General features: G+C 41.0%; 1 protein-coding gene across 2 annotated transcripts in view; it reads left to right on the forward strand.

The window, feature by feature from the left end:
* The window catches only part of FOCAD (focadhesin), a 288209-nt gene that overhangs the window by 84189 nt on the left and 181800 nt on the right, over positions 1–22220 (forward strand). For both annotated transcript variants that reach the window (XM_079789743.1, XM_079789744.1), the window contains 3 exons: positions 5878–5965; positions 9206–9408; positions 16416–16673. In XM_079789743.1, coding sequence (XP_079645869.1) covers positions 5878–5965; positions 9206–9408; positions 16416–16673 — 549 coding nt within the window. The remainder of the gene's footprint in view (positions 1–5877; positions 5966–9205; positions 9409–16415; positions 16674–22220) is intronic.

Genomic DNA, 22220 nt, shown 5'->3' on the forward strand with positions numbered 1-22220 from the left:
TGGAGTGTACTGATAGAGGAGTCTGGGAAAGTAGGGCTAAAGGTTGTATGACAAGCAGAAGAGACAGGTCTTCTTCAGACAGGTGACATGAAAATCAAGGGCAGGAATCTCTCAAAAAGGGGAATAGTCAGCATTGCCATGGAGAGAGGATGTGAAGTAAGATCAGAAAAGTAAGTACTCTTATGATGCAGCAGGTGGAAGTTTATTGTCCACATTAGAGGAAGCAGTTTCAGTGTAGCGGTGGTGGTAGGAACAAATTGGATTAAGGGAGTGAATGGCAGGCAAGGAAATGGAGAGAGTGAATGTGTTTTGGTGAAAGATGAAGACTCAAGTAATCATTGGTCAATTTGACAATCTTGAAGTTAGACTGGTTTCTATGCTTGGACTCTAAATAATACTATTTTTATATACTATTATCTATATACACTGAGTGGCCAGATTATTATGATCTCTGAATGCATAATAATCTGGCCACTCAGTGTATATCCTATATAATAAAAGACTAATATGCAAATTGTCCCCTCGACCAGGAGTTCGACCAGCAGACAGGCCAGCCAACCGCCCATGTCCCCTCCCACTGGCCAGGCTGGCCGGACCCCACCCATGCACGAATTCATGCACTGGGCCTCTAATATGTGTATGTATGTGTGTATATGTGTGTGTGTGTGTGTGTGTATAATGTATATATATGTATATATGTGTATATATGTTTGTGTGTGTATATATGTGTTTGTGTGTATATATGTGTTTGTATATATATGTATATATGTGTGTGTATATATATATGTATACACACACACACACACACACACACACACACACACACACACTGAGTGGCCAGATTATTATGCGTTCAGAGATCATAATAATCTGGCCACTCAGTGTATATAAAAGCATAATATGCAAATCGACCAGATGGCAGAACAACCGGTCACTATGTGCACTGACCACCAAGGGTCAGATGCTCAATGCAGGAGCTGCCCCAGCCTGCAGGCCCTGATCTCCCAATTGGGGCCTGCCGGCCAACCTCTTGGTCCCTCCTCCTGGCCGGCAGGCTCCTATCGCCTGATGGGGAACGGGGAATCAAGTAGGTGGTGGTGGACGCTGGTGGTACCAGGCCAAGGCGGGTGCAAGCGGGGCCCCAATCGCCCCGCTGGTGGCCCCATACACAGAGGATGGGCTGCAGTGGTGGCGGGGGGCGGGGCCAGCTGCCAGCAGCTGGGGAAGATTGGCCTGATCACAGGCCAGGCCTAGGGACCCTACCCATGCACAAATTTTGTGCACCAGGCCTCTAGTATAATATATTTATGTATAGTAGTGGTGTGCATTGATAACATACAGTAATATACTGTATATCTGTCATTTATTATGTAATGCCTATTATATATTAATAAATACATACTATGATAAAATATCAAATCCCCTCGGATGTATAATTATATCTATATTATATATCTATATAATATCTACATATGGTTTTACCTATTGGGTATATAATAGATAATATATAGAAAAATATAGACAGATAATATTTTATGGATAAATATATAGAAAATATTATATAGCTAAATTACCAAGAGTTGTGTGTTTTTAACTGTACCTCATATTGTTCCTTTGTGCTTGTACTAGAATCATTTGCATAGTGACATGATTATCAATTATAATTTTATAGAGTTTAGTCAGTTTTTACTATCATTCTCTGACCATCTTATTGTATATCTGCCCCTCCCCACACTACACATTTAGCATATATTTAGTAAGCATCTTCTGTGGCAAACACTTTGCTACAAATAATTATGTAAAAACAGACAAGGTTTGTGAAGCTTACAAGCTAGTGTGCATAAAAATCACTAGGCAGAGTTTATTAAAATGCAAATGCCTGGGGCCTGCCCCTAGAGAAATTGAATTAGCAGGGCTGAGTGAGGCTTAAGCATCTGTATTTTAAACTAGGCCCTCAGGTGATCATATATATATATATATATATATATATATATATATATATATTTGCATATAAGGCAAACACCCTAGTAAGCATCACACAGATTGAACTTTTTTAGCCACCACAGAAGTTTCCCACAAGCCTAGTCCTAATCACAACTTCCTCTGTCCCCTGACTGTCCTGACTTCTATAGGAGTATCTTTCTTACATTTTAAAAATAGTTTTAACACCTAAATGCATAAGCCTACACATCATAATATAATTTTGTGTGCATGATCTTTTATACTAAAGGTCATTCCCTCCCTTTTTTTCCCTTGAAGTATACAGGGTGGAAAAAAGTAGGTTTACACGTGTGAGTATGCAAAAACAGTTTATTCTTATATTGTTATTAATAATTATTGTATTATCTACTTCTGCCCCCCTCACCCCCCCCCCCCCCCCTTGTATGTATTGAAAAACCAGGTTTATGTGAGCTGTAGAGTTTTCTACATTGTGAATTCTGCTGATTGTATCCTCTTGGTGCACTCTGACATGTTTCTCTAACTCCTAATGAATTCATTGAACTAGGCACTGAACATCAATAGCTACTAACATCAAAAAAAGAAGAGCAACACACATTATATGCTTCTGGATGAAAGAACACACAACTCCTGGTCATCTTAGAAACAAAAAATGAGACTAAACAAATCCTGAATCTGATCAAGCCCCTATTGTCTGATTGGCCCAGCTTGGATCAATCAGCTCTGCCCTGGGGACAGGGTAGGCCCTGGGAGACTGTGAGCTGGGCTCCGTCTCCATCGTGTCTGCTACAGATACTTACCTCTGATAGAGCTTTCTTACACTTTGTCTTCCCTGCCATCCTGTTCACAGCAGCGTCCCTAGGCACATTAGCGCCTGGTACATAGGTGGTGCTCCAAAGTGTAGACTCCAAGGGAAGACTCCAATTGCATTTCCCCCTTTTTTTAAATATTTGCCTTCCTTTTCCAGGTAGACTCTGAATTAGCCTGGTTCCCCCAAAAGTAAACAGAAACAGACCCTGGGTTTCCACAAAGCAGAGGCTGATGCAACAGGCATTCATGTGCAAGTGCAGTCACAGGAAGCATGTGGGAGGGCCAAGAAGAGCGAAACATTGACCCTGGGAGAGGCCATATAAATATTAGCAAGTTTGCCACTGCTACAAGCACCGGTTGCTCCATCCCACAGAGTATTCTGAGTAGCCGTATGAAATGTCTCAGAACCCTCCCGAGGGACCCAGAATAAAGAGGGAGATATTTGTACTTGGGCTTCTGTTGCCTCGTTGGCACGTTTTAACTCCCTGTGCTTCGGGATGTCTCATTGGTCTGAAGCAAGAGTAACTACAGCGGTGTTTGAAGTGGCACACGAGATGTCCAACACAGCGTTTATGAAAAGATCTCATGAAATGGTACCAATCTTTAGTGTCTGTTAGAAATCAATCAAACAAACAAACTGTAACCTCTCAGAAGTGAAAGAAATGTAAGATCATTTAGTTTAATCCTCCACAATGACTTTTCCTTACTTTTGGTGTCTTGCATCTCCAGCTTTTTCCTTGCACCCTCTGTTCTGAACAGGCTACTCTTGTTTCTGCCTTCATACCTTTAAGTTGCAGCCACGTAAGATGGGTTAGACCATTTTAGAACCCTGAAAAGCCACTTTGTGACCCTTTCAGTGACAGCTTGTGTAGAAAAGGCTTTCCCATGATAGCATTCGAATACAGGAATACTTTTGTCTCCGATCCTCTTGGTAGCTGGTAAATTTGAAATTTAAATCTTCATGCTGGTTTTCTTTTTGTTTTTTTTTATGAACATGCAGAGTTTGAAATGAAATTTAAGAAAAGATAATGGCAAAAAATAGTGTGATGGTGTATACTGTAAGCGTATTTATTTCAAAATGCATTTATTGTCCTCAAATAGATAACAGTTGCTTCATGGTTCTCAACTGTATTTCAAAATAGTGAACATATATCAGCTGTGAAGACACAAATTAGAATATATTCCATTAAAAAAAAATCAGTTTTCCTCTTTAGCTGTTTAAAAAAATATATTATTTCAGAAAGGAAGGGAGAGGGAGAGAGAGAGAGAGAAACATCAATATTGAAAGAGAATCATTGATTGGCTGCCTTCTGCATGCCCCACCCTGGGGATGGAGCCTGCAACCTGGGCATGTTCTCCGATCAGGAATCAAACCGTGACCTCCTGGTTCATAGGTCAACACTCAACCACTGAGCCACACCGGCCAGGCTAGCTGTTTTTTTTAAGTCCATAACATCTTTAGAAGATTTTGCATTGTGATTAATTTCACTTTTTAAATGACTTATAGATATTCTAGAGGCCCGGTGCATGAATTGGTGCACAGGTGGGGTCCCTTGGCCTGGCCAGTGATCGGGGCGATCAGGGCCATCTCACCCAGTCCCCATCAGGGCCGATCGGGCTGGCCAGCCGGCCAGGAGGAGGGACTGCGGGAGGTTGGCTAGCCACAGGAGGTTGGCTGTGGGAGCGCACTGACCACCGGCGGCAGCTCCTGCATTGAGTGTCTGCCCCCTGGTGGTCAGTGCATGTCATAGCTACCAGCCAGTCAGCCAGTCGTACGGTTGCTTAGGCTTTTATATATATAGATATTTATTACTTTGTGCCAGAGTTGATAGCATCCCCAAGATTATAACTTCTGAGTGGCTCAGATGAAGTTGTTTTCTCTAAAGGGTTTCTTTAATGTGGCACTACCTCAACGTATCCTTTTTTCCTTGCCTGTCCTCATGATTTATAGGTATTTCTGCTCTGCAGGTACTTCTGTGAAATTTCAGAATGAAGTAATTCTAGCAAAGTGTGGTAGACCTTTCTTTGTTAGTTCCATAATATGTTAATGTTTTCTGTATTTAGAATCCTCAAATAATATTGTATGTCACTTGCATCTTATTTATTGGAACTTAATGTACATGTCCTTTTTCTCTTTTTCATTTTGTTCATATACTTGGTGAAATTAATGATTTAAAGTTTCTATGGTTATTGCTTTGCTGCATTTAAATATGCTTAATAAATTACTGTAATTTAAAAATAATCTCTGCCTCCCTAGGCACTAATGTTTCTTCCATTATAATATGATTTATTAAAATGCATTTAGTATAATTTATTATGCAAGTTATATAGATGAATCATGCCTGTATTAGGTAAGTAGACAACTGAGCTACTTCTCAAAAACGAAATATTCTTAAATTCAGGATTTCCGGTTGTCTTTAGCGGCTTGCAAAGATTCACTGTTTTGAAGACATGTGACTGTATTGTGTTAAGGTATTATTTCTGTAAATTATTTTTTTAGCCTATTGTTCTTTGGCCAGATACAAGATTTTGAATTTATATAAGAGTGCTCCGGCATTCGCCGATTTTTCCTTTAGGAGAACAGGCTTACTGTTCATAATTTTGTGTTCAGTCATCCCTCCCTTGGTGTCCTTGGAGGATTGGTTCCAGGATCCCCTGTGGACACCAAACTCTACAATGCTCAAGTTTCTTAAATAAATTAGTGTAATTTTTGCATATAGTCTATGCACACCCTTCATACACACCTAAAATCATCTCTAGATTGCTTATAATACCCAATACAATGTAAATGCTATGTAAATAGTTAATACTGTATTGTTTAGGGAATAATAGGCAATAAGGACAAGGAAAAAAGTCTGTACCTGTTCAGTACAGATGCAACCATCATGGATCTAACTGCATAGTGCACGTCAGCAACAATCGACCATTTTTAAGGTATTTTTGATTTGCTTTTGGTTGAATCTGTGGATACAGAGCCCACGGGTATGGAGGCACAACTGTAACAGGTTAACAATCTTCATGCTGAATGTACTCTTCTTGGGTACAAGTTATAAAGCCGTGGCTCTGGGAACTTCATAAAAACTCATTGTGTTTTCTCCTTTTCTTTAGGATTTTCCTGTTGAACTGGTCATAATTGGAATAGCTTTGCTACTTCTACAGACTCCTTCAAGTCAGCAGAAGCCAATCTTAAGTCTAGGTAAATGCCACTGACGTCAGGAAAAAGTAAACATACCCTGAGGGTTGGCAGGAGTCCCTTGAACTCTGTATATCCTGTTATGCTGTAAAGTCCTGCATATTTTGAGTTTCTGTTCTGGAATTTTCTTAATCATTATCACATAGAATCTTCTTTCTCTTGCCCAACAAGGTATTACCTTGTGCAGAATCATTTAGTGACATTGGTAAATATATTGAAGGTCATATCAGCTATTCATAGTTGTACAGCACACTCAGAATCAATAGCATAAAACCCTTAAAACAATAATGGTTTAGCATTTGTTTTTGTTTTGAAAACTATACCCTTACTTTTCAAAACTCTTGCCACATTGGACAAAATTTAATTTATGGTTATTAATTAACCTAGTTAGACAAATGAAAGATAACATTCTCCTCACTTTCCAGTATTATTTAAAGAAAAGCGAGGAATGGTACTAAAGGGAGGCAAAAATGTTCTATTTAAGAATGATGTGGCCCGGCCGGTGTGGTTCAGTGGTTGAGCATAGATCTGTGAAACAGGAGGTCCTGACAGGGTTCAATTCCCAGTCAGGGCACATGGTTGTGGGCTCGATCCCCAGTTTGGGTGAGGGCATGCAGTAGACAGCCAATCAACGATTCTCTCTTATCATTGATGTTCCTATCTCTCTCTCTTTATCTCCCTTTCCCCCATTCCTTTCTGAAATCAATAAAAATATTTTTTAAAAGTCATTTGATTTGCTTTGGCTTATGCAACAGTAGCCAATGTGACATAAGCAGAAATCTGAAAGCATTTGAGCTTTTTTTTTTGAGGGGGAAAAAAAAAAAGATGTGGTAAAGAATCAAGGTGTTGGGTCTGGCAGATTAGCAGATAAGTCACACCTTTAAATGCGGCTTTTACATTAATGTTGCCCAGCTTTATTGGGTCCAGTGTAATCTGTGTGATAATGGAGATTCTGTGTGAATTGTTGGATAGTGCCACCATACACTGATACAGTCCCACCCTCATTTTAAAAACGTGCTTGAGATAAATACTGATTGTGTAGTCTATCATTCTGGGCATTTTAATTCATCATGATTTTGAGGGTGGGTTGCTCCTGCACTTGCAGTCTGTCTTGGGAATGGCGTTAGCACGTGGAGGAGGGCCCTTGCTCTGTGGCCTTGATCTCTGCCCTGCCCTGGCCTGTTGGCCTTATGCTCATTTGTGTCCTCCACCCGGGTCCTTTCCTGAATTACTTCTGCCTTTTTTTCTTATAACGATGAACATGGCATCATCCCACATGTGTAATTTGCTAGTGCTACTACTTCTGACGGCCACGTTTTCTTAAACAGCTTTATTGAGATATATTTTATTTACCGTAAGTTTTATGATTTAAAAGTGTACAATAAAGTGTCTTTTTATGAAATTTACAGAATTATGCAACCAGAACCACAATCTAGGTTTAGAACATTTCCATCACCTCCCCCCTGCCAATTTTTTTGTGCCCACTTATAGTTAATCCTCATTCCCACCATTAATGTGCATTCTGTCTCTATAAATTTGCCTTTTGTGGATATTTCACATAAATGGATTTTCTTTTGTGACAAAAAGAAATTCCGAAGCTGTAGAGAACTCCCTTTTTAAATTCTGAAGGTACACTCTTGTTGTGGTTCATATATAATAGGATGCTATAGGATCAAACACCCCAATACTTTCATTATTTGATGGATAGCAGACTTTTTGTTTTTTTAAACCAGTGTCTCTGATTTGAAGTTGCCTTAGTTAGATTGAATCAGTCATATTGAAAACTACTGAGTTAGCATGTCTTTTGAAAAATAAGAAATATTGTTTACTATTATGGGAACAAGCATTCAAAAAAAATAGAATAACCAAGGGTATATTGATTATTTCACATTTGAAAAATTCAGAGCATTAATACAATATTATGCTTCTTAAATAGCAATTATGATTGTAAATAGCAGTTTATAAAATTGCCTGGAAGACTTATGATAGAGTATATAAATATTCGTATTATATGCATTTCATGCCTTGTCAAAGATAATGAATTTTCATGATGTCTCAGAGACAATAATGGATTAAGACTAATATTTAGACAAAAAAATGTAAATTAATAGTGTTAGAGAAACAGGTATTTATATTTCATACTACGTTCAGGTTTGACTTCCAAGTGATTTAGTAATAAAATACTGGCAGCTCACTGACAATCGTTTAAGGCTTATAAAATTTTTTGTCTTTGGTATAGTGGGGATATCAGTTTATTGCTTTGATAATCTAGCTCAGAAGCCTATGAATAACATCATAAATCAGGGTTCATTCAGTAACCATGAAATAAGTACATTTCACCCTTCGCACTCGCTTGCTTTTTTCTCGATTCCTTTATTCTACTCGGGATTTAATTTTTTAAATACCCCAGATTTTACAAAGCGCGGCAGTAGAATAAAAAAACTGGAGTTTTTTTTTCATACAAACTTATTTATTTGGATTTTTTATATTTCAAATTATTGATACATTCAAAGAGTATAAAAAGAGCTGCTACCGATGCTAACCGTGTCGAGTCACACTCGACATCCGAGTGCAAAAGGTTAAGCCTTAACTTGTTGTGTTATTAGTCTAGGGGAGACTGTACACGTGACGAAGTCATTGTGCATTTGCACGTGTGGCTCTGGTGTGTAAATGAGTGTCCATGTTAGAAGAAAGAGTCATTTGTAAAACTAGGTTTGACTGTTATGCTGGTTATAGACTTGGAGACTTTCCTGATCTGCTTCTCAGCATTAAAATGGAAAGCTAGCCCAGCTTCTCCTTCTTGACTCACTAATCTCATACAGTGCTCCGCTGGGCCTGTAAGGCACGCGCACTCGTTGGTCTTGCTCTCCACTGAGCAGGAACTCTGCGCACTTGGCTCTGTTTGTTGAAGGCAGTAGAAGGATCTGACAGAACAAGGACAAAAGTTGAATTGTATTTTAAAGAAATTTGTATTGACCTAAAAATGTTGATTTATACTTTCTGACAAATGATATGTATTTTTTTTCTAAGAGTTTCATCAGGTTTTCAGTTATATACAGAAATAACTTGTTTTTGGATACTATTTAATTTCCTTTTATTTCCAAAAAGATAAGATTTATTATCTCAGTTATGTGTGACCCAGTTGTAAGGAAAGTTCTTGCCTATCACCCTTAAACAAAATAGCATTTTGTTTTCACTGTGGTATTCGTTTGTAAAAACATGAATTGTTTTTTTGATGAATAGCTTTGAAGCTCCTCTCTTTTGCTGACGGTCAGAAAATTCCAAAGTCCTCCTCGCTGCTAGTAGTGCCGGTTCTGCAGATACTTTCTTCCACGGCCGTGGAAGAATGCATCTCCACGGATGAAGACGGTCCCTCGAGGCAGCAGTTGGCCCTGAAACTTTTAGAAACGGTACAGCAAGGGAGCTACAGAGACGACCACCAACAGGTAATGAAGTTCATCCTTGTCTCCCTTAAATAAAAGTGAAGTGGTAATGTGGGTTTATGTCTCTGCAGGTGACCTCACCTCCTGATGAGTGTTATGTGTTGGGTTTAAACTCTATTTGTGAACTTCACCATATTGTTGGGCAGTTGTGTGGACGTTAGTATGTTTTTCTGGACAGGGAGAGAGGAAGTAGTCCTGTTGTGAAATAAGTGTTGGAAGTGCTGTAGAACCCTTTTTCTCTTCGAGTTTCCAGGTACATTCGTAGTAAAGGTCCTGAGGAATCCTGCGGAGAAGGCCCTAGCCCTGTTTCACCAGGTGCTTCTCCCACTTACTTGGGCATGGACGTCCTTGTCAGACTGTTTCATAAGTGCAGCATGTCGCTGGATCTGGCACAGTCCAAGGTGGGAAATCTCCTCAAATGCCTGCAGTTCTGAGATCTGTAAGGAAGATTTCATTTTGAATATGGCACCTTAGGCCCGGTTCCCTGGCATCCTGGGTGTTGGTGTCTTCTGTGTGCCCCTACTCTGCTCTCTTCCCCTAGAAGATGGCAGGCCTGTCACACTCCATTCCTCTTTCCGCCTGCTAGGCATGCTCATTCAGTCTCACTCTTCCGGTTCCTTTTTACATTATTGTGAATGTCTGGTTAGTGGCTGGCTCCTAGGCCTGTATTCGCCAACCTTTTCTCTTTTGCTATTTCAGTTTTGCCTTCAGTGAAACTTAATTTCCCAAGTACTACCCTTAAGGAGATTGAATGAGGCTGCAATAAGGTAACACTGGTGAAGCATCTTAAGTCTCCACAGAGAGAGGAATTACACAAATGCAAGCTAGTGCCATCGTTGTTTCATCTGCAAAAGCGGATCCTTTTAACCACGTAGTGTTAAATGTTCCAGCAGCAAAAATCCAGGCATTGTGACTCTTTGAGCATGCAGCAGAAACTAGCCTGTAGGCAAAGTGAATGTATCCTGCAGCTCCCTAAATCCTATGTGTTTGACTAAAACTGTAAAACTTGAAATATGTAATTAATTGATTTGCATAAAGAGAAGGAAGTTCTTGCATCTGCCCTGATAGGAGTACAAAATGTGGCTAAAAATTTTTAGTAGCTTTTTACCTTCCCTCTTGACTTGGCCATGCAGAGCAATGATTGGATTCTGCATGGGGTAGGGGCAGGGCAGGATGTACTATGTTTAAAAGTTATGTTCCTTTAAATCATAAGTGATATTTACTGAGGATTCTACTACTTAAGTATTCAGCTTATTACTTGCTCAGGTGTGTGAATCTTTTATCCACACGAATAGTGAGGCTTTCTCTTCACTAGCTGGGTGAGAGGGAGAAGGAAGGAATATTCTGAGGGCTATAAACACCTCCTGATGATAGTATGCTGCTTTGAGTAGATATATAATCACTCCCTTTTTTCCTTTAATCCCCATGCGAAGATGTGTTTTTAAAGTTGATTTTTAGAGAGAGGAAGGGAAAGCAAAACATCAATCATTTGCCTTCTGTACACACCCTGATCGGGGGATCGAACCTGCAACCTCGGTATGTTTTCTGACCAGGAGTTGACCCTGCATCCTTTTTGGTCCACAGGACAGTGCTCCAACCAACTGAGCCACCTGGCCAAGGCTGATCACCCTTTTTAAAAATTTAAGCCAATTTATTTTTGGCTTTTCTTCTGCACCTGTCCTGCACACTCTATTCCACACATACCTATAAATTTAACATGCCCCAACTCTCCCAGTTTTTTGCGGGGGAATCTTTACTTTTTGTCTCCTTTGCCTGACCTATTCATTCTTCAAGACCCAGCTAAAAGGTCTCAGCCTCCCTGTGTCGGAATTCATTTCTTTGCGTCCCCAGCATTTTACTCAATAACTAGAGGCCCAGTGCACAAATTCGTGCACCAGTGGGGTCCCTCGACTTGGCCTGCGGGATCAGGCTGAAACTGGCTCTCTGACATCCCCCGAGGGGTCCCAGATTAAGGAGGGCACAGGCCAGGCCGAGGGACCACACCAGTGCACGATTGGGGCCAGGGATGGACGTGGGAGGTTGGCCAGCTGGGGAGGGACCTAAGGAGGGCTCCAGGGAATGTCTGGCCTGTCTCGCTCAGTCCTGATTGGCTGGACCCCAGCAGCAAGCTAACCTACCAGTCGGAGCATCTGTCCCCTCGTGGTCGGTGCATGCCATAGCGACTAGTTGACTAGTTGATGTCTGCCCATGGTGATCAGTGCAAGTCATAGTGAGCAGTGGAGCTGCTTTAGCATATTACACTTTGATTGGTTGAACGGATGACCGGACGACTGGACACTTAGCATATTAGGCTTTTATTATATAGGATGTTATGCTTAGTTTAGGGGTTGCATATTGTACCTCTAACTATGCTATGAGCTCACTGAGGGAAAGAATCTTGGCCCAGTTCATGCTTTGTGCTTTGCCTTTATTTTTTAAGCATGTTAATATTTAAATTGCAACAATTGTTGAAATTTTTGTATTTTTCCCACCCTAAGTGTTTCTGCTTTATCTTTTTTAGCTGACCATAGAGCAGAAAATTAAAAATATTTAGCCAGTTGTTTAATACTTTTCTACTTTCCACATACTTAAAAAAATAGATAACATCCTAGTTTATCTTTGCATTCTTTTTTTAAAAAAATATATTTTTTTATTGATTTCAGAGAGGAAGGGAGAAGGACAGAGAAGTAGAAACATCAATGATGAGAGAGAATCATGGATCTGCTGCCTCCTACACACCCCCTACTGGGGATCGAGCTCACAACACGGGCATGTGCCCTTGGCCAGAATCGAACCTGGGACCCTTCAGTCTGCAGGCCAACGCTCTATCCACTGAGCCAAACCAGCTAGGGCATATCTTTGCATTCTTTATATCTGAGACATTGTTTGTTGCATGGTAGGCAGTAATTATTTTTTTAAAAAAGATATAATTGACATATAGCATTATATTAGATCAGGTGTACAATATTATAGTTTGATATCCTATCTAATAATAGACAAATATGCAAATTGACCATACCTCCGACACACCCACAAGCCACGCCCACCATCCAATCAGAGCGAGTATGCAAATCAACCCAAACCAAGATGGCTACAGCCACAGAGAGCAAGTTTTCCTAGGTAACAGAGGAAGCCAAGCTTTCCGCCTGCCCTTGACAGGCCTAAGCCTCCACTCAAGCTACAAAGTTTCAATTATAGAAGGTAAACAAATTCAAACAAATGGCGGCAGAATGGAGCTTGAGAGAGCAGGCCAGGGTTGCCGCCGGCAACAGGGGAAGCAAAGCTTTCCGCACACCCTGGCCGGGCCCACCCGCTTAAGGCAACAAAGTTTCAATTATAACCCCAACACAAATGGCTGCCGGCCTCGGAGGGAGCCCCAGGCTTGGCTCCGCTCCAAGCTACAGAGTTTCAATTGTAGAAGGAAAATAAATTCCAGATACCAGGGCCTCCCCTTGGGTCACCAGGGGGCGTGGCCGGCCTGCAAACCACCACAGGCCCCTCGCTCAGGCCGCCCCACACCCCAAGGGAACCCCCACCTGATCCGGGACACCCTTCAGGGCAAACCAGCTGGCCCCCACCCCTGTACCAGGCCTCTATCCTATCTAATAAAAGAGTAATATACAGATTGATCATCACTGCAACACACAATATAGCTGCCCCCATGTGGTCAAAGATCCTGCCCCCATGTGGACACAAGATGGCCACCACAAGATGGCCAGCAGGAGAGGGCAGTTGGGAGGCACCCAGCCTGCAAGGGAGGGCAGTTGAGAGGGACCAAGCCTGCAAGGGAGGGCAGTTGGAAGTGATCAACCCTGCAGGAGAGGGCAGTTAGGGGTGACCAGGCCAGCAGAGGAGGGAAGTTGGGGGCAAACAGGCTGGCAGCAGAGTGGTTAGGGGGTGATCAGGCTGGCAGGCAGAAGCGGTTAGGGGCAATCAGGAAGGCAGGCAGGCAAGCAGTTAGGAGCCAGCAGTCCTGGATTGTGAGAGGGATGTCCGACTGCCCGTTTAAATGAGCAGTCGAACATCTCTCGAGAGTGGACATCCCTCGAGGGGTCCCAGATTGGAGAGGGTACAGGCTGGGCGGAGGGCCAACCCCCCTCCATGTACGAATTTCGTGCACCGGGCCTCCAGTCTATATATAAAAGGCTAAGTGTCCATCTGACCGGTAGCTATGATGTGCACTGACCACCAGGGGGCAGACACTCAATGCAGGAGCTGCCATGATGAGCAGTGGCCATCTATATATATATAAAAGGCTAATATGCAAAGTGTCCAACTGTCCCGGTAATGCCATCATGTAGCAATACCTGGCTTTCTCTCCATAGCGACTAGCCTCCTTGCAGTTTCTTTAGCCCAGGAACATGACGTGTTTTATAGCCAGGTAGAAACACTTTACACTGTAACCAAATGTCTGTGAAGCATTTTCCCATGCCTCATCTCATTTGATCCTTACAGAAGACCTGGAGTAGATAGATAGGAGACTCAGTGGAATCCTATTTTCTTTTCATTAGCTGGAAAATGGAGATTTGGAAAGCTTAGAAACTTGACCTGACTGAAAAGAAGTAAGAAGAAATGGTGGAGCTTGAAAATGACTTCAGGTTTTCTCACTGAGCACAATATATTCAAACACTGCTGCAGTTAAATATTTTACCCTTTGTTCTCCCTATGTGATCTATAATAATAATCTGCTTTGTGTTGATATTTACGGCTGTGTTGCTGACAATTACCTGAAAGAAGTTGGGATGCTTCACTGGGCAAAGTCAGAAAGCAGGTCTAATTAAGCAAGTTTGTTCTGTATCTGTGAAAGGCTAAGTTGACTCGCACATGCGTGATACATGTAAAACTCTCGCTGGTGCCAATCGCACGTGTGTGTTTCCATCTGTCATTGTCGATTGTAGATTTGGTTGACACTTCTATTATAGAGAAAGGACAAATAGTGATATTAAAATATTTCTTCTAATTAATATCCTTTCAATGTGCATGAATTCGTGCACCAGAGACTAGTATGTATAGAAGAATGATCAGTACAATAAGTCTAGTTAACATCTATCATCACACATAATTACAATTTTTGTGTGTGTGGTGAGAACTTTTGAGATCTACTCTACTTTCAGTTATACAATACAGTATTATTAACTACTAGAGGTCCGGTGCACAAAATTCATGCATGGGGGGTGGTCCCTCAGCCCAGCCTGCACCCTCTTGCAATCTGGGACCCCTTGGGAAATGTCCGACTGCTGGACATCCCTCTAGCAATCCGGGACTGCTGGCTCCTAACTGCTTGCCTGCCTGCCAAATTGCCCCTAACCACCTCTGCCTGCCTGCCTCATTGCTCCTAACTGCTCGCCTGCCTGCCTCATCGCTCCTAACTGCTTGCCTGCCTGCCTCATCGCCCCTAACTGCTCGCCTGCCTGCCTTATCGCCCCTAACCACTCTGCCTGCCTGCCTTATCGCCCCTAACCACTCTGCCTGCCTGCCTGATTGCCCCTAACCACTCTGCCTACCTGCCTGATTGCCCCTAACCACTCTGCCTGCCTGCCTGATTGCCCTACCTCAGTAATCTTAACAGGAAGGTAGTCATAACTTCCATTTTACAAATGCAAAAAGCAAGTCTCAGAGATTGTGTAACAGCCAGTTGTTGCCATGGCTGTGCTGAGTCCTTGTCTTTCAAATCTCATGCCCAATGCTGTGTTCTTAGTCTAAAGAAATGGATTCTAATCTTGAATGAATTGCATTTTGGAGGAGAAGGTGTATTTGGAGAGAAAGAGCTATAATAAGTTAGATATTTAATTTTTTAAATTATAATTTTAATAAATTATAATACATAACAATGATTTAAAGTTATAAAATGGTGTACAATGTGTAGTCTCCTGCTCACCCAGATTCTAAGTTGTCTAGTTCCCACCCTTGCAAATAGAAAATGAAAATTACTGTATATAAATTGCCTTTTTATTTGTGTAGTTACTTATCTTTGCATATACAAGCAAATACAAATAATGTAGTATCCCACTCCACCCTGAAAAAATTTAATTGGTAGCACCCTAGCCAGTTTGGCTCAGTGGATAGCATGTCAGCCTGCAGACTGAAGGGTCCCAGGTTCAATTCCAGTGTATGGTACATGCCTGGGTTGTGGGCTCAATCCCCAGTAGGGGGCCTGCAGGAGGCAGCCAATCAATAATTCTCATCATTGATGTTTCTCTCTCTCTCTCCCTCTCCCTTCCTCTCTGAAATCAATAAAAGTGTGTGTGTGTGTGTGTGTGTGTGTGTGTGTGTGTGTGTGTGTGTGTGTGTGTATACATATCTATATATATAAAAGCCTAAGCTACCGGCCGGTAGCTATGATACACAATGACCATCAGGGGGCAGATGCTCCAACCTGTACCTGAGATGTGCACTGACCACCAGGGAGCAGACGCTCAACACAGGAGCTGCCGAGCTGTGGCAACTAGGCAGCTGCAGTTCTCAGGTGACGCACCCGGAACCAGAGAGGAGGGAGTCTGATTCCGGGGTGCTTCACCCGAAAACTGCAATCTGGCACTCCTTGGGGGATGTCAGAGAGCCGATTTTGGCCCAGTCCCCGCAGGCCAGGCTGCCTCTTACCAGGGTCTGAAGCTGGGCAAATGCAATGTTTTCCGTTTGTTTTTTGTATCTTTCCTCTCGTTAGTGAATACTTTCTTAGTGATAATAGCTTTTCCAAACGGTGTTGCCTCTGGGTCTTATTTATTGATCCTTTTTGGTTTTTTTTCTGCCTTAACTGGGAACAAATAGTAAATAGGAAGAAAAGTAGTGCAAACTGTTCCAGTGTTTCTTATAACAACTGTTTTCTCCTTGTGTAATTCTATTAGCTCTGTGTGCAGAGTTTGCAGAAAGCACTGAAAATTCTGTACTCATTTTGTTGGAAGGATTGATTTCTTATCATGAAATATAAAACATAAATGCATGTCAAATATATTTCCGACCAATATGTTTATCTCATTTTATTCATACCTTTCTGTGCTTTTATGTTTCAGCTGCCCTTCAAGCTTGCGCTCCCCATTTCTAGCACATATGCTTCAATATTTACAACCTGGAGGGTCCTTGAGGTACTGCGAGACGAGTCTGCAGCGAGTGACTGGCTGACTTCAGTAGAGTCCTTGCTCCCTATTACTACAATGATCCCTGTGCATGTTCTGCTGCTGCTGGTTCACCTCCTTGTTGAAGATAAAGGACGAAATCTTCGCCAAATACTGAAGGTCACCACAGAATTAGCCCAAGCAGATTCCTGTCAGGTAAAGAAAGAAACAATGGAGCAGTAATGGGGGGAAGCTGGACTGTTGGAAATGCGGGTTATCCTTACTTTGTGCAGGATTTTTATCAGTTTTAAATCATGGGCCTAATGAGTTTTACATTTTTTCTATCTCTTTTATTTCCGGTCCTTATCATCCCAATTTGTTGTTTCCTCTCCTTACTCTGAGTTATGTATGCAAATGTTTCTTGAATGAAAGCATACTTTGCAAGGATATCTACCATGATGCTATTTTGGTATTTTTGTTTATTTGGTGGATTTGCTAATTTGAAGTTCTTTTGTTAACTCTTGCAGCCTATTTAAGATGCATATCCCTTCCTTCTAATATTGATCTTTTAAGATAGATGCAAAATAATTGAGTTTAAAGGTGCCTATCCGATAGGCATTAACTTCTTCTTAATGTTGCAATTTGATCCTATCTTTATTCCGTAACTTAATAAACTAAAAAGTATTGGTTCCTCGCTATAAGGACCTTGATCAACATTCTGGGATGTGAGGATAAATAGTCATTCTTGCCATCTGCACAGAATTGGAGTGTAATAAGAAAGCAGTCAGACAATTACTAAGACCCCCCCACCTCCACCTTTTACTTTATTATTTTTTTATTTATTGTTTAAAGTATTACATATGTCTCCTTTTTTTCCACTTCGACGCCTCCCCGGCCACTCCTACCCCCCAGAACAAGCCCCTACTGCCCCAGTGTCTGTGTTCATTGGTTATGCTAATATGCACGCACACAAGTCCTTTGGTTGACCTCTTACACACACACTACCACCACCACCACCACCACCACCACCACCACCAACAACAACAACAACAACACCCCTCCACTCTCCCTTGTCTTCTCTCTGAGGTTTGATAGTCCGTTCAGTGTTTTTCTGTCTCTGGATCTATTTTTGTTCATCAGTTTATGTTGTTCACTATATTCCACAAATGAGTGAGATCATGTGATATTTATCTTTCTCTGACTGGCTTATTTCGCTTAGCATAATGCTCTCCAGGTCCATCCATGCTGTTGCAACTGGTAAAAGTTCCTTCTTTTTTACAGCAGCTAAATGAGCTATATATTTAGCATAATACTCTGTAATTTTTCCCCCCATTGGATAGGATCTGTAGAATTCATTTCCTCTGAGGGAGTTTTCTAACCAAGTAGGTGTGGTATTTTTATTATTTTCTGTTTATTGGCATCTGTGCTTGTATTTCTTTTTAAGCATGGTAATGGAGAAGTCCATCTCTTCAAGAAAATTGTGTTCCTATAGGAAAAAAATGTGGTGGTGCAGGGGGATAAGTGTTTATTTAAGACAGTGATGGGCAACCTTTTGAGCTTGGTGTGTCAAACTTCGCCAAAAAACTGAGCATAACTCGGGTAGTGTGTCACTTTGAGGAAAAAACATTATTTCGCAAATGTTTCATCCTCGGCATGCGGCCGCCTCAGTGGCCGCGTGTCATCAGAAATGGCTACGCGTGTCAGTGCTGACACGGGTGTCATAGGTTCGCCATCACTGATTTAAGATATGACGTTAGTGTGTTTGGAATTCCTTTTTGTCCCTACTCGTCATGCTCATTCCTTTTTGTCAAGAAAACAACTGCTGCTCTCGCACAGAGACTTTTCCTCGGGTCTGATTCTGCACGTGGGTTTGTAATGTACTCAAAGGACCTTTGCCTCATGGTGTTTGTATAATGGATTCATTTCAACTTCCTTCCTACTTTATTTCTCCCTTCACCTTCCCTACTGATCTTGCTTCTATCAAATGTTTGCTTTCAGTGTTTACATTTTGTAGGATAATCTCTTTAGAATAGGTATCACCCAGATAATGTCGAGATACCTAAAGAAGTCAGACAGTGGGTACCTGATCTGCGTGTGCCACTGATGTGAAACATGTATTGCATACAATACATATGTGTTGATACTCAGGAAATTCATTGAGTCTTTGAAATTCTAGACAGATACTTTGGTTATAAGTAGCAGAAACCCATCTGTCCTAAACTGTTTTTATTTGCTCTAGAATTTAGGACAGCCATGGCCCAGGCAGTGTATTCATTGCACAGTTTTCTTTCCTTCCTCTGTGACTTAGTTGAAAGGCCAAAGCTTTTTAACCTAAAATTCCCAACCTAAAAGGAAGTGAGTTTGGATTGGCCTTGCTTGGGTTATGTGCTCACCCTGGATCAACCATCATGGCAGGACAGGGGCTTTGAATTGATTATCCTTGGTAGAATCGAGGCAAGTGAAGTGTCAGGGTCCTGACATCATCTATGCCACCAGGATTCTGAGGAATGAGGAAGAGATGAGTCCTCAAAGGAAAAATAGTTTCCTGGTTAAAAAAAAAAAAAAAGTAGGAGTATGCAAAGTAGGAAAAAAAAATTGGAGAAGAATTTCATAGTTAGCATTTTGAGGATACTGAACTACTGTAACTGAGTTTCAGGTGTGATAACATTATTCTCCCACCTCTTAGCTCGCAGGTAGCCTGGTAGTTGCCCAAGTTCAGGCTGCCAGAGTCCTTAGCTGGTAGCTTCTGGCCACCTGGTATTTATTTTCTTACTCCAATATTCTTATACACATTATTTTTCATGTGTGCCATGAAATGGAAAAGGTTGTGAAGCACTAGAGTGGCCATCCAGGTTCATTTATTTATTTATTCAATAAATGTTTATTACGAAGCAGTACCATAAATTGAAGTCAATATGTCACACCTCTGTTGATTACTTCTTAGTTTTGAAAGAAAATAGAACAGATACCTAGTGTAGTCGTGCTTGTTAAGAGGAATGGTGAGGTGAAATATTGAAATGTAATTAACACAAATTCATGCAGAAGCAAAGGCAATGTCATTAATAAGAACTTGAAAGTGGGGGTGTTGTGAAAAGAACAAAATAAATGCCCCCAAAGTAGGAGATAGTGTTTTTCCTCACTTTTCTTTATGAAGTGACCAGATCATATTTCACAGGCCTTCAGCTACAAGGGAAAGCAGCCAAAAAGAGAAAACTGAATATTTTGAAAAAGCAAGTTTTCTAATTGTGAGGAAGTACTTGAAGTAGATTCAATCGAAACAAGTTAGGGTTGTAATTTATTACTGGAGGAGTATTATCTATTTCTTTAACAAGATTACATGAAATGTTTTCATATTTCATGCATGCTTATTTTTTTCTCAACTTATAGAAAGAAGCTATATTATATAAGCAATCATTTGGCTTAAATTCATGAGGAAGTTGATAGTAAAGAAAAATCTTAGATTACTAATAAATAGAAGCTAAGTCAATAGGTAAGAGTAGGAGTTTAGAGGTTGACTTCCACCTGTTTTGGTGATCACTTACCTTCTATAGTAGAATCTGCTGGCCTGCAGAATACTTACTTGTGTTTTATCTGACAAATATATTTTTTTTAAATATGTTTTATTGATTTTTTACAGAGAGGAAGAGAGAGGGATAGAGAGTTAGAAACATCGATCAGCTGCCTCTTGCACACCCCCTACTGGGAATGTGCCCGCAACCAAGGTACATGCCCTTGACCGGAATCGAACCCGGGACCCTTGAGTCCGCAGGCCGACGCTCTATCCACTGAGCCAAACCGGTTTCGGCTTATCTGACAAATATTGATAGAGATGTGCCATATCTGAAGTATGTTTTGGCATTACTGTTATGGTTCTGATGTATTAATAGAAATTATTTTAGTAATACTAATTAATAGTAATACAAATGATCAATATCAACTAATAATGTCTATAAGTGTTAATGATAAGAAAATGTACTTTTAAAAAACATGTGGTTCTGTTACTTCTTACCCTCTCTAATCCATGTACTTTGATGGATCCCTCTTCCCCCATAAGTTTTTATCCTTAGTCTCTCACTGGGTTCCCCTGTGGCATGCATTTTCCATTAGGTTTAATGCATTTAGGACCGTGGAAGATTATGAAGCTAAGTAGTCTGAAGGGAACTTGGCCTGGTGCGCACCATTTTAGAGTTAACTGGATACAGATGATGTTAAAATAACTAGATAGTTACCCAAAGCCACAGCCATAAATCAACACTTGTAAAAAAAAGCAGTAAGGAACTTTCCCCCCTATATGCAGAAATGTCAGTAGTTACTAATAATCCCCTATAGTTTTCTCCTGCGGACATGAGACTTAACTTTGCAGAGATACAAGCTCCGGTCAGGCAGCGCTCAGTAAAAGTTAAGTGCCTGTTGCACTGTTGAGGGAGTGTCGTAGAGTGTTCTGGGGAGAGATCCAAGAATGAGAATCCTGTGTGCATTTCCGTGGGTCTTAAAAGTTTTCAACACTTTGATTTAGAGAGAGGTTTCCATATCAGAGTCTATGCTTATAACAAACGGAGTGCTGTCCATTTCCTTAATTTGTGTTTTTTCTTTTTCTCTGGAAGTAACAGTTGATAGGTTCACATGCTTTTTGGTTATATTTACTGCCTTTCTGATAACAGTGAGTAATGTTTTTTGTGTGTGTGTCTGATTTTTTTTTTTTTTTAGAAGTTAATCATTCAGGCTGCCTTCAGAGATGCCTGATGACAATTGAAGCACATTGCTTCTTGGCTCATGTACAGTGATGTCTAGTTGGCCTATTCTTTCCTCTTCAGAGGAGGAGAGCTATTTCCTACCTCTCATTTGTCCAGGATCTGGTCACATCTGGTATGAAATCAATGGCAATGAATGTTAAACATAGGCTCTGAGTTAATTAAAGGATAATGTGGACCCCAAGACAAAATGAGGACATTTTCTGAACTTTAATTTATAGCTTTTTAAGGGCAATATTAAATCATATTTCAAACCCTTAGCCAGGGACTGACCAAACTGTGTAACGTGACTGTGGACAATCTGGAAATGTCCGAGATTGACATAACCTCCTTAAGAAGAGGTTAATCACTCCCAGTTAATCAGCGAGTATTGACTGGCCTCCTATCTCTCCATTCACAAGAGCCCAGCACTGTGCCCTCTCATTAGTGAGAACCACACCTGCTCTGAGCTGCGCTGTGTGCCACTAATACATACTCATTAGGTGATAGCACAAGTTTTGTACTTCCTCAACCCGTTCTATACACCTGATGGTATCTGGCTTCTCAGACTCTCAGCCAGAAACCTTACTTTTTCTTTTCTTTCTTCTCATCTCTTCCTTTCATTTTGGATTGTATGTGTACTTCTTTGCCAACTGTGATTTTAGCTTCCGGTAATTCCACCCATCTTCCTTCTGGCAGCTTCTGGTAAACTCTAACTAGCTGGGAAGCCCCTCATTAATCCCCCACCATGTTCTCTGGCCCCTGCCTCCTTAAGAAGAAAGGGATATTACTTACCTCTTGACATCTATTAGCTTACATGGATTATATTAACTTATTAGCTAATTATTTAATATGTAATTATTAACATATTAAATATAAAACTTTATATAATTATTTTTAATATTTGCTACTTATTAACTATGGCTTCCCTATAGCTGTCCGTATTGAGATTTCTCCATCTGAAGCATTATACCCTAGAGCAGTGGTCGGCAAACTGCGGTTTGCCGCTCTGTTGACTAATGAGTTTGCCGAC

The sequence above is a fragment of the Cnephaeus nilssonii genome (assembly GCF_951640355.1).
Source record: "Cnephaeus nilssonii genome assembly, chromosome: 14".
Taxonomy (NCBI): Eukaryota; Metazoa; Chordata; class Mammalia; order Chiroptera; family Vespertilionidae; genus Cnephaeus; species Cnephaeus nilssonii.